The 13376-nt window shown below is 34.5% G+C and overlaps 1 protein-coding gene across 2 annotated transcripts in view; it reads right to left on the bottom strand.

Moving 5' to 3' along the window:
• Positions 1 to 13376, bottom strand: part of Man1a1 (mannosidase alpha class 1A member 1) — a 167857-nt gene that overhangs the window by 97120 nt on the left and 57361 nt on the right. For both annotated transcript variants that reach the window (XM_071613068.1, XM_027953031.2), the window contains exon 5: positions 10852 to 10932. In XM_071613068.1, coding sequence (XP_071469169.1) covers positions 10852 to 10932 — 81 coding nt within the window. The remainder of the gene's footprint in view (positions 1 to 10851; positions 10933 to 13376) is intronic.

Here is a 13376-nt window from a genome sequence, read left to right as displayed (position 1 = left end):
TAGCATGCTGCTTAATAATAAATGTGAAAAACAAAACAAATGTTTATAATAAAAAGTTGTGAAAAAATTCTTGGGCTCTCTGCCTACCCCTCAAAGCTCTGGGATTTCCTCATTTTACAGGACCCTAGAATTATTCACTGTTTGTGCTGTTTCACAGGAATGGAATGCTTCACGCTAAAATAAAGATCAATTGTTAAGTTAGAAATAAATTTTGCCTTCAAGGCTTAGGTTTTATTTTAATATTAGTGAAAATCAAGTTTTAGTAAAATTATAGCACTGAACTATTCATTTTCAGATGCAAAGTGAATGGTGGCAGACCTCTCAGAGAAATGGATTCAATTACTAAGATGGTTAGCCCTAAGATTTGTCGGTGATCTCTAAGATGTTTGAAAAAAAAAAAAAAACCTTTTAAAAACACATAAAATATAAATGTATACCATAAAATGATAACACAAAAAAGCTTTCTTTCTTTTTCTTTTTCTTTTTTTTTTTTTTTTGTATTCAGGGGTGTTTAACCACTGAGCCACATCCCCAGCTCATTTTTTATTTTTATTTTTAGACAGTGTCTTACTAAGTTGCTCAGCCTTGCTGCATTGCTGAGACTGGCTTTGAAATTGGAATCCTCCTGCCTCAGCCTCCCAAGCCACTGGAATTATAGACATTGTCAACGTGACTGGCATCATAAGAAAACTTTCAAATGAAATCCTAAGAGTACTTATTTTAGAAGGGTCAAAATTGCCAAATAACAAAAAAAAATTAACCAAAGTAAATTTTTGATAATAGTTTTATATATTAGGTAAGATTTAACTTCTAAAATAAATTTAAAACAAATTCACATCACTATCACCTAATTCACTACATTTCCCATATAGATAACATTTGGCTAGCCACCTCCCTCCACCCCCCAAAAAAAATTCCCAGTAGTTATAATTTAAAAGAAAGAGTTTTATATAGGTACACGTACAGAGGTATTAGACACAGCTAATTGGCTGATATGTATTTTATTTACATTTCTACTCATCAACTATAATTTCATATGTATTAACTTCTTTAGGTTCTGGAATCATGAATACTTGTCCAGCAATTATGTATTTGAAATGCATTCTGCTCAAGTATTTTTTTTGTTTCAGCAGCAACTTTGATCAGTACATATTTTCAGACAGATTTATGACTTTTATGTAAACAATATTTATATCTTAGCAAAGTTAAAAATAAAATTGCAGATGCTTGGTAGCTTTCAAAGACCATTTTTACATGGATTCTTTTTTATGTCATATTTTTTCAATTAAAATATATTGCATGATCAGCTACTTACCTTCTTCCTTTCCATTATCATCCCTCATTCATCTTGGACTACATGGTCTATAATTTCAATAAATTTTGTTAATACCTTAAAATCCATGCCATTTTCCTCTGTGTCATCTAGCTACCAAACTCAAGTGAAACTAAATCCCATTTCCATGCCTATAACTGAAACACTGAGCACTTCTGAATGAAGAAATGTCATATGCATCGGAGGACGAGGGTCACCATGATTTATGTCACCACCCTAGAATTCTGCCCTGAAACTCTTTGATATTTTTCTAATGACCCTCTCTAGGATGACCATTTTAAATTAGACACACTCATCTCAAACGTCTGTTCTCTTTCAGAGTCTCAGAGATACCCTGTCTTGTACTTCTTCATACAGTTAACAGGGACCATCAGATAGAAATTGGTATTTTTGCCACCAAATTTCCAAAGTTACTGACATTTGAACCATCTTCTCTTTCACTTTTTTATACTGCAATGGAAGAAGGATCTCTTTCCAAGGCCATCTGTCTTCCTAATCCTACCCCCTTCCATCTCTAAAGACCCTAAACTAGTCTTCATTTCCTTCCCCTTAGTCCTATTACAACCAAACCATTGATAGAAGAACTCTAAATAAAATCATCCATGACCTCCATATTGTTACATCTAAAGATACTTAGCTGTCCTTATATAGTTTGTCCTAGTAGCAGCGTTTGACACAAATGAATACTAGATCTTTCAAAGTACTATTTTCTCTTGACTTCTGTTCTGTCACTTTTCTGGTTTTCTTCCTCTTCTAAGACCACCACTTCTCAGCCTCCTTTTCTAGCTCCTTCTTCTCACTAATGCTGATTAATTAAGGTTCTTTTTCTTCTTTCATGTATAATGCCCTGGGCAACACCATCGCTGTCTGTTCCTTCAGTTTTCATTTAGTTGTTGATGACTCATGAGTTCAGGATCCAGCTGACATCTATCTTCTGTGTTTGACATCCCTAATGTCCAGCAGCTATGCAGTGTCTTGGAGCCAGGCTACCCAAGCTTGAAGCCTACCTACTCCATAGGTTCTTAGACAAGTTATATAACTGTTTCTTCCTCCAAAAAATAAGGATAAGAATAATATCTATGCTTACTTTACAGGGTTGTTGTGAAACTAAATTTTGAATTAATGTTTGTCAACAGATACTGTGTTGCTTTTGTTCATTGTTGTTTCTGCAGTGCCAAGTGCAATGCCTCAAAGAAGGTATTCAGCAAACATCTGCCGATTCACTTCATGAATGAATTTACCAGATGGTAATTACTACAATTCTAAGGCATTTTATACTAGCCCTATTAAATTTTAAATTCCTTGCTACAGCTACCTCATGAAGCCCTTCTAAAGGATGACACAGTTTCAAAGAAAAAGAATATGCAAGAATATTCCTGAAAAAAAATCTTCTGCTGAAAACACGAGCTCACAGGCAAAATCCAGTCTTAAAATCCATGTCAATATGATTCAGGCAAAAAATAAAGATTTAAAATATTGGTTTTATACAATCAATCAGCATAAATTGAAAAATAAATACATTATCTCATCTCTTTTATTAGACTATTGTAAAATGAGAAGTGACCAATCTAAGGAGCACTAAAATCAAAGAGAAAGTGGTAGAAGGAAAAGGTCCTTAGTGTCTGGTCAATACAACAAGGTGCTGCTGAAGAGCGATGGTCAGCCCTTACCACAGACACTGCAGAGGCTTTATGGGACAATTTATGTCTGTTTGTCAACTGCTGTTTGTCAGTTTTGCTGTTTGAAATTTGGAAGGCCAGGAGAGAAGTTTGTAGAATAGAGGATATTTCTTGGAGAATCAGAACTTTGTAAACAAATGAGGATGAATATTTGTATTCCAAACAACTATTTTCCACCACGACTACCTTGGTGCTACAGTATGAAAGTCTCTTTCCAGGGGGACTGACTGATTCTAGTTTCTCTCTTTGCACTGATTCTTCTTGTATATATCCTTGGTGATCAGGAAGGCTCCACAGTTTAATCCAAGTCAAGGGGCCAATATGGCAGTCATGAATGCCCTTCACCACATTCTTTACCCAGGATATGAGCTTAATAACCATATTCCCATATCCACCCTTTAAATTACAGTGGCCATGTGACTTGCTCTGACCAATGAAGTGTGAATGGAAGCAACATGTGTTTTTCAGATACATGTCAGTGGTTTTTCAGGTTCTCTTCTGCCACCTCTCCTTCTCCTTATGGCAACTGGAAATGACACCTGGCAGCTGCCCCATAGTCTGGGCTATGAAGGGAGGGTGGAGAAAGGCAAAATCACAGAAGACCACACTGTCATTCCACTGAGATGCACTAGGGTACATTCTCCCTGATCTGAATTTGTAGTTTGCTACTGTGTGCAACGAACTGTGCTAAGGTAAAAGGGATAAAAATAGTTCATTAAGTCATGAGTGAATTTTCTGACTTTCCCTTACTTTCAGGTGTTAAGCACTAGCTTGACAATTAAGTCAAAGGTCAGGCCATTTATACATCAGTATGAGTAAGTTTTAGGGCTAGAATTATTAAGAAATTGTAGAAATGCTTCATGGATCACAGAGATAAAATTATTATAGCTAATTAAACCTCTATGCTTTTGAAAACAATTATAAATACAGATAGAGGTTTATAGAGAGGAAGACACATATAACAAACCTGAGTTAAGGTGTAGGTATGATTTCTGTCATTCACTCTAGGGCAACAAAAGGTAGTAATTTCACTTGACTAAAATGCATGTTATTTCAGAATCAATTCTATATACTGCTATATCCCTTTTAAAGTACAAATTAAATTTACCAATCATAATGGAATATTCAATGTGTGCCAGTTGTAACTCATGAACCATGAAAATTTAATTATAATATAAGCAAAATTACTGTTCTCTATATATTTCACTAAACTAAACCTTTTTAAGTGAAAATATTAGCTATTTCTCTTTTTAAATAAAAATTTCAGCATGAATACCAATAGAAAATGAATATTTAAATTATACATGAGGATCAATCTAAATCTCTAAGTAATCATAAAGCTAATCACAGTACAAAATAACAAGGAAATATTCAATAATACCATTTGATAAATATGATTAAAACTATGCCTTTTCAAGAAATCAGCGTAAATGTGCCATTAAATGGTTTAGAAAGTCTTAGCTTAATAGTTTCCTCAAATTAAAGAAAACATGTTGTAGAATCCTTTTCACATTTACTCTTTATAATTTCCTCCTAGGTTGTAATTTCAGAAAATGCCCTAACAATGTCAATTCTATTTAAAAAGTCCACAATAGATGATCTCCCATATTCAATAATGATTTCATTTAGATAGAGTCTCTAGCTCACTGGTTTTCAAAGTTCTATCTATTCCAAAGAACCAGCACGCATAGAACAGATAAAAAGGAAGGTGTCTGCTGGAGTTGGGGGCCAGAAGTGGAGACTGGGGTGAGTCTCAGGGACTTTTGGGGCATTAGAGATCTTATCACCTTATTAAGTTCTTTTCCTCACACCCTCTACCCCAAGCCTTATTTATGTTATCAAATATAGATTTTACTTTAAAAGTTACTAGAAACATTTTCTGTTGAAATTTTAACAGGTAAAAGTCACAGAAAACCTAATGAGCATTCAACTAACAATAATTTACTAAAGGTTTTCTACCACCAGACACACAGTGCTAATCAAGGGGATATAAGAAGGGGAAACTCAATTGACATTTTTGTACAAATTTACTGGGGAAAGAGAAGTGAGAAGGTAACATGATTCGCAGACCACGCACAGTGGGCTTTAATAGGAGTATATGCAGAGAAAGGAAGTCTTTGAATCTTCCCATAGGGGATGACTTTATGCAGATCAGCCAGGGAAGATCTCATAAATGAGGTCACCTTTAGGGTTGGGACTAGAAGGAGCGAGACAAAAGCCATTCTAGGTAGATGGGATGTGGATATAAGAAGCACAGAAATGTGTTTGGTTTATTTGCCAAGGTGGAGAAGGAGAAAAACAAAAATATAGAGAAAGGTGTGTGAAGAAAGTAATGGACAAAACTGGAAAGGGAAGGGGTACTGAGACAAAATTATAAAGGCTGTACGCAACAAGTCAAAAAGCCTTCACTTTTACATCTACAGGTATCAGAATAGGTTTGCAAGAAGACTGTGTGGTATAACACCTTTTTATCAGTGCCAAAGAACTGAGAAGAGGGAAGATGGTGGAAGAGTGAAGGTCAGCTCAGATGGATGACTTGAAGTCAGTTCTCTGCCTGCCTACTATCCTGCCACACCAAAAACAAATACTCCAATCAGGACATAAACTTTTTTTTTTTTTAAACAGGTCTGTGCAAGTTTTACAGTTTGATTTAGGAGTTACATTTCCTTATTAAAATAGAAGCTCCATAAGGCCAGGGATTAGGGACTATTTTATTCTCAGGTACATCTCAAGGACAAGAGCAGTGTCTAATACAGTTGGCACTCGACTGATATCTCCAAATTGAGATTGTGTCTTTGGGTACATGTCTCCTTGCTTTATCTGAAAAAACTGCCCAGCATGACCTAGCTTTGATAGTCTTTGTTTTATCAAAAATTTAGTAAATGCACAGGTAGTATTTTATGTAGGTTATTTTGTGTTATCAAATTTTTTGTGTTCATAAAAATAGCAAAACCAAATTGCCCCTAATTCTGTCCCCTTCTTTGCTCTGGTCGCTAGGAAACCTGAAGACACATCTCTGTCCAAAGCTGCAATGATTAACAAGCTGGCAGAATACATTGCTATGTGCTAATCTCATCTGCAACTTTAATATGCCCTGAATTTATTCTCTGCTTTTCCACAGTTCTGTTTGCATCATGCTTATTTTCTGTAAGTCGTTTTAGTTTTTGATTTGCAGAATAAGGCAGGAGACAGATGGGCAGTTTGGGAGATGGCTCTCTTTCTGGTAGATCTTGGCAGATACTGAGTCTGAAAGGTAACCACATTGATACACCCCCCCCCCCTAATTTTCTAGGGGACCTCTAAATAGTTTTGTGACTATTCATCACTAAGAAAAAAACTTTCAAAAACTAATTTCTAATCCTCACTTCAGATGTCTGAATCTTGTTATGAAACACAAATGGATCTTTCAAACACTAAATTCAGTCTTCTCTCCTCTCCTCAACCTCAGCCTCCTCCATGCTTCTCCCTTAATAGTCTTAAAAGTTGGTGTTACCAATTACTTCTCTTATTCTAAGTCCCCTCAACAACCTTTTGTATTGGCTCTGGCACAGCAGACAACTTTTGGGGAATCTGTGAGAAAAATCATTTTGCTGCCACCAAAATGAAAGGTTATCTTGTCAGAGTGAAGTGATGTAACTTAGAGTAAGAGTCTACTGTCTGTGCTTCCTCAGTCTTGGATCTGGTGTCCTCTACTATTTTTTTTTTCATCAAAAGAAAGTTCTTCAACCAATTTGACTGTTGGTTTATGTGTTTTTCTGGTTCACAGACTTCAAACATACTAGCAGAATATTTCCTTTGAAGATTTAATACTCCAGTAGTTCATTTGTGTTCCCTTAATTCAAAGAATAAAGGAGGCTTTTAAATCAAGGAAAGTTTTTTGTTGTTGGTTTTTTTTAAGGAATTTTATTAAATTATTAGTTTCCATATGGCTTGTCTATCTCCTCTGCCTTTCTTATCATTCACCATAGTGAACCTGCATCTCATGGAGCTCCAAAACATCTACTCTCCTCACTCTTCTAACAGGGCCTTAGTTTGCATTCACAAATTGTCTATACTTCCTTGTACTCATTCTTCATGGGATACTGCACTCAAACCCTGTGGAAGACGCCTAGCATACCCTTTCCTTCATTCCCTAATCCCCAAGGGGCTGTGTGTAACCGTAACATTGCCAATGCCTTCTTCTTGGGGAACTTTGTATCTTGAACAAAGTGAGACAAGAATAAAAAATAGTCTATATTTACTAATTCTACAATGTCCTAGGGATGTAGTTAAACTACAGAGATCTTCCAGGGTAACCACAGATGTTTTGTTTCAGATTGTTTTTCAGCATTCTCTTTGATTTTGTGGTATTGCCTTGTCCCATTAAAATCACTCTCTGCTCAATACAGCTGTTGGTTTCTGTATATTGCACAATATTTGTATGTGCTCTTTTCTACATGTAGCATCTTCTTTTGCAGTGCCATAAATCGACTCATTTCTATTTTGCACTTACAAATTTTCAATACCATTTTTTGTGTTGGTTACTCCTATTTTACATTGTTGTTTTCCAAAAATTGTTCTGGGAGACAATAATTCCAACTCAGTGCTAGTAGAAAGCTCAGTGGGGTTATAGTTAATTAAATGTAGAAAATAGGGGCTGTGGTTTTAACTCAGTGGTAGAGCGCTTGCCTAGCATGTGTGAGGCACTGGGTTCAATCCTCAACATCACATAAAAATAAATAAAAAATGTAGAAAATAACAAAGATAAATAAAATTAAATGTGTCTTTTTCTGTGCATTGTGAATTTCCAAGAAAGAAAATGGGATGTAGCTTTTTCCACACTTATTTTTAGTGTACATTGAGATACACAGACTTATCCTGCCATATCAAAAGAAACTAGTGAGTATAACATATTTGGGTGACAATATTCTAGATGCTTCTATATTTACTGTCTTCTGTGAGGATTTTCATTCCCCTTCAGCTTATTATAGAGCAATGCAATGTTATCCTTTATTCTTAACAGTGATCATTCCTATTTAGTATTCATCGTATCTCCATTCTATCTGTTTGTAATTCTTGTGGTTGCTTGAGTTTCTTTTATAGTTGGGAGAAATTTTGAAGCTTGACATTATGGTACTACAAAATATTTTAACTGAGCAAGGACATTTTATACTTATGAATACACGCCTATCATCTCAGTTTATTGCAGGCATTTCATGTCTCTTCTCTTCTCTTGGTAGGTTAGAGTTCTGGTGGCATTCTTGAATATAGCTCAGTGTTTCTAACTAACGTTCCTGCAGCATGTAACATAAATGAGTGGTGTGGCCTCTCTTGCTTTTGCAATATAATTTAAGATTTTTGGACTGTATCAGGGTGGGCCTATGTACTTCTGATGGTGATTTATAAGATGTTCTTAAAATGTTTCTAAGCCTCAGTAATGACATCAGGATGTTAAATTATGGTAGTATAGTAAGTCTTCTATGAAGTAATTTAGAAAAATGAATTTTTCTTAACTACCTGAAATCCTATGATCTAACAAAGATATGTGGAAGAGAACTTTATGAACTATTGAAACTAACTTATTAATAATTTGGCCACGGTGGTATTCTTTCTGTTAAATGACTGCTCATGTTTTCATTTTGGTATGGGGACAAATAGCTCATGCACAGACCTGGGGTAAAACAATGTTTCCTGATCACATTACTGATAGCCAATTCTCCTGAATGCACTGGAGAAATAAAAGGCCATTATCAGTGACAAGGTGATTAGGCAGAAAATGCAGGAAATGATGCTAAATCAATTTACTGCTAATGAATTCTCATCTAGTAACCCAATGTGAGAGAATAAACTGATTATAGCTGCATTTTTTAAAATATAGAAAATATGAAATATGAAAATAACCCAAATGTCTAATATTTAGGGAACCATCAAGCAAAAATATGCCAAAAAGATGAATCCTTATGAACAAAATTTGAAATGTATTATACAGAAACAGAGAAGCATCTAAGAAAGGAAATACCTTAAGCAACTTTTTCTCATAAAATTAAAATATAGAAAAATGTATAGTAAACAAGATTTACACAGTGAAAAAGATAATGCAAATATACTAAAAAGAGTCATTTTCAATAGAGGTGCCTTATTGCTTTGTTTATTAAAGCTAGCTAAATGTAAAATTTAAAAAACACTCTTATAAGGTCTTAAGGAAATGATTCTATCTATAACCAAAGTATATTATCTATAGCATTATATTCAGATAAATACATAAATATGTATCATTAGGTACATATACAAATAGAAACTCTTATATGTATGCAAACTTAAAACATTTTTATAAATAAAAAGTATCATAAATAATATTATGCATATTTAGAAGAAATACATGTTTGTTTCTTTTTCTATTCTTCATTATCCAAATTGAGCTCAGACACAGAAGGATAGTCTTTTATTTCCTCCAAATTGCCTCACCTACATGTAAATTATGGAGAAAGTTAAAAGCAAGGTTATCCTAGTATGCCATGTTAAAAAACTGAGAACATCCAGCATTGGATGCTCAGAGACACACACTGTAAAAGCAGAAATTTGTTAATTAGAGTAGCATTATTTAATTTTAAGCAAGACTTTTAAAAAAAATATAGATTCCTTGGCTTAATACTTAGGAATGTGTAACTGAACTGGACAAATGAAGTTGTTGAGGACTGGAAAAACTGGGAAAAAAGGAAAAAGCTTACGACACCAGAGGCTCTCATCACTCTGGTTGAGAAGGTGACACAGTTCATAATAAAGTACAGAATTTAACACTTAGGCTGGAAGATACTGGGGAATATAGAAGCCATCTATACGCTTTGAAAGATATATGGTGGAATAAAATCTAAAGAGAGAGAGAGAAAATATAAAAGTGTGAGGACTGTTTTGTTATGATTAGGAAAGTACCTGAGAGACAGGAACAAAGTCAAGCAGCTTTTCTCATTAAACTTTTATTGCTCTGCTTAAATCTGTTTGAGGCTTAGAAATACACGAAATACTACACTGGGTAAGACCTACCCTTCCTCCAGCCAGAATGCTGAGGCTAATGCAAATCTGATTGATGTGTAATTGAAGTAAGTGACTGCTTTTTCCTTGATATCATCTTTTAACACTGTCAATATTAAAGGTGAGGTCTATTCTGACATCTTAGTGGACACTTAACGTTATTAATAAAGTTGTTCAAACCCTTTCACGAAAATAGCACCAGTATCCTTTATGAGCATGCTACAAAAATCCTTTCTTTATCAATAGAAGGGAGCCAAATTAAAAATTCCTCCTTTGCTTCAAGCATCAGATAATTAATTAATCATCATTGACCCAGGAAGAGCACCAATGCATGCTGCACAGGCACACTGGCCTGCAGAACTCTTCACTGGGAAGCTGCTGAGAGTCTTTCCCTTTCAATTTCATAAATACTATAATTTTTATATCTTATTTGCCATGCTTTCTTCCTTTTAAAAAGTTTTAATCAAGCTAACATTAAAATAATTTTCAAAGAAAAAAATTCAGATGCAAGGCTATTCTACCCTAAACTCTTTGTCTACAGGCATATATAATTTGTAGTTATAATCACACCATACATAACAGAATAGATGGAGCCAGGCATTTTTAAAGGCATTACTTAACATTCCCTGACAATATGTTCTGCCAAACTTTCTCAGCTTGCTCATTTAATTAGCACCTATTATGAGAAATTCAATGCAAGCTATGAGCCCATGAAAATATGAAAATTTAATGGACTCCTCCCAAATATATACCACAAAAGGCAAATCTAACAAATAAGCGTGACTTGAAGATACTTTATAATTCACATGTATACACTGTTTTTCATCTTACCTCTTCTCCAGACAAATAGTAGGCTGACAGGAGTCCACCAACAAAGCGTATGTTTACTTCAAAAACAGAAATCTCAGCATTCTGTGGAAATAGAATGAAGGAGGTTCAGATGCAATGACAGCACACAATTCAGAAGACTATCATGATAGCTACATATTGTTTAAAGTGTATTCAAATCTTCTATGCTTGTCCAGAGAAATTTGTATACTATGAGAAAAGTCCTCCCTTTCAGTGGTGTCAAAATATACTTAATTAGATAAGAATAATTTCACTCAAAATAAAAATTATAAAAATATTGTTTCTTTTTCCTTGTAGTCAACAAAATATATAATATTTGGCATTCTCTTTTGTGCAAAGGCACTAGGACCAGAGCATGCTTTTTCTATTCTGTGTCCTGCTTTATTTTATCTATTTGCTTGCTTCTACTTCCTGAAAGGTCAATCATACTATACTGTGGTTGGGAGTTCAACATTAGTCTAGCATATTTTCACACTGTTGCAGTGTGAACCAATAAATACAATCAATAAGAGTGTAAGTTATAGTTTATAGATTAGGAAAAATATATATTAGATAAGACTCTTAAAAAGCAAGAACTATCATAGACAGGCCTAAGACTCCATTTTGCTGCCTTCTATAAAACTGTTACAAGAGCTGTTTCTGAGAAACTGAAATAAAAGCTATTTTCTTATAAAAAAAAAATGTCTTTCTGTACTTTATACCCCACAAATTGTACCCTACTCAGGATGCAGCGATAGTTATGGTGAGCTACATCCTGGGTTTGAATGCCCTTGTGGGTCTACATGACTTTGAAGTAGATTCTCGTCCTGCCGACCCTTGCCTAAATTCAGGATACGACTGTGTAGCACCTGCTTGAATTCAAGACGGTGGTCAACTGAACTGCAAAGCTAATGCTTTTTTTTTTTTTTTTTTAGCTTCTGGTTTATCCCTTGCTTGCTGACTGGAAAATTCCAGTCCTGCCAAGAGTCCACAGGTTCCACTTATTAATGTTTTAATTTTTATGATTGGCTTGCTTACATGATGATAAATAAGTCACTGAATTGTGGTTTTTGTGCTTATATTCTCCGTGTTTGGACCAGGAAGCTGTTGATCTCCTACAGAGCTTGATCTCTATGGTGGGTGACAGTCCCTGGCCAGGTAAATAAAGCTCTCTTTTGATTTGAAATTTGGACTTCGAGTGCTTTCTGGAGCGGCTCTCCATAACAACATTATGTTAAAGTAGCACAGATGGAATGCAAAGGGGATCTAAAATCATGGAGAATTGGGTTCTAGCACTGGTTTCCAATTTTCTACCTGCAACTTGGGACAGTCACACCCATTGGAGATGATATTTCATCTCTACATGAAGGAAATGATAATAACGTATGCTGTATCTTGCTAAAACGGTTCTTATTTATACCAATAATAGCTTTCTTTTTATTATTATTTATAATTTCCCAAATCTGTGCTAATCTCTTTACATGATCCTGTCTTTAAATCTTCACAATGATCTTATGAATTAATTGTTGTTCTTATACCCAATTCAGAGCTGGAGAAACTGAGTCTTATAGTAGTTAATGTGACTTTTTGAAGGTCAGACAACTAATAAGTGGTAGAATCAGGATTTGAACTTGTGTGCTCTGATTCCCAGTTCAGGGCTTTGCTATTCTGATTTTTTATAATATCTCACATGCCTGAAATAAGTACAGCATCTAGTTAGTAATTATTGTCAGTACTTTTATTATTTTATAATATTTGACTATTAAATGAATCTGTTTTGTATTATGTTACTTTCCTACAATATATACAAGGTACACTTCAAGCTTTCATGAGCTACTTCTTTTCATATTCACTGGGCCTACTCAGTAATTGTCACATTTGCCTAACATCAAACCATTCACTGATAATCATGAGGGCTAGCAGCAACCTATAACATATGGAGTAATTATCTGGCTGATGAACTTCATCAAAATCATTTGAGATATTATCTCCTTTCCCGTTAAGCAACTACTATGTGCCAGGCTTTGTCCTGGGTACTAGGACATAGCAATGAAGTCTGGTAAGGTCCTCGAACTCCTTGAGTCTATATTTTAGTGTTAGAAAATGTTTGCAGAAAATAAAGGAGATACAGATTCACTTCATTCCCACACACACTCTCTAAATAGATAAAACAATCTAAGAAGTAAAGCTAAGTAATTGCTTAATGTTAAAAAAAAATTTTCTGCAAAAGAAAGATTATGAAAACAAATTAAGAGAGGGAATTAGTAGGCCAAACTTAGGTAAAAGCATCATAAAATAAGACCACTGCTGAATTTGTTTAAATGTATTTCATAATTTGCATCATATATCTAATATATTTTGGTTAAATATACTCTATATAGGTGCAATCTATCTTTGAACTGTATAACTCTGAATGAGGATTTTGTAAATATTGGGGAAAATGTTAGTAGTCTACAAAATTACTGATAATGGAAAGGAAAGATAATCTATTAATTTAGTTTGGTTCACACAACTTTACTCCTTGTCTA

The sequence above is a fragment of the Marmota flaviventris genome, chromosome 6 (genome assembly GCF_047511675.1).
Source record: "Marmota flaviventris isolate mMarFla1 chromosome 6, mMarFla1.hap1, whole genome shotgun sequence".
Taxonomy (NCBI): domain Eukaryota; kingdom Metazoa; phylum Chordata; class Mammalia; order Rodentia; family Sciuridae; genus Marmota; species Marmota flaviventris.
This window is presented reverse-complemented; position numbering and strand designations above follow the sequence as displayed.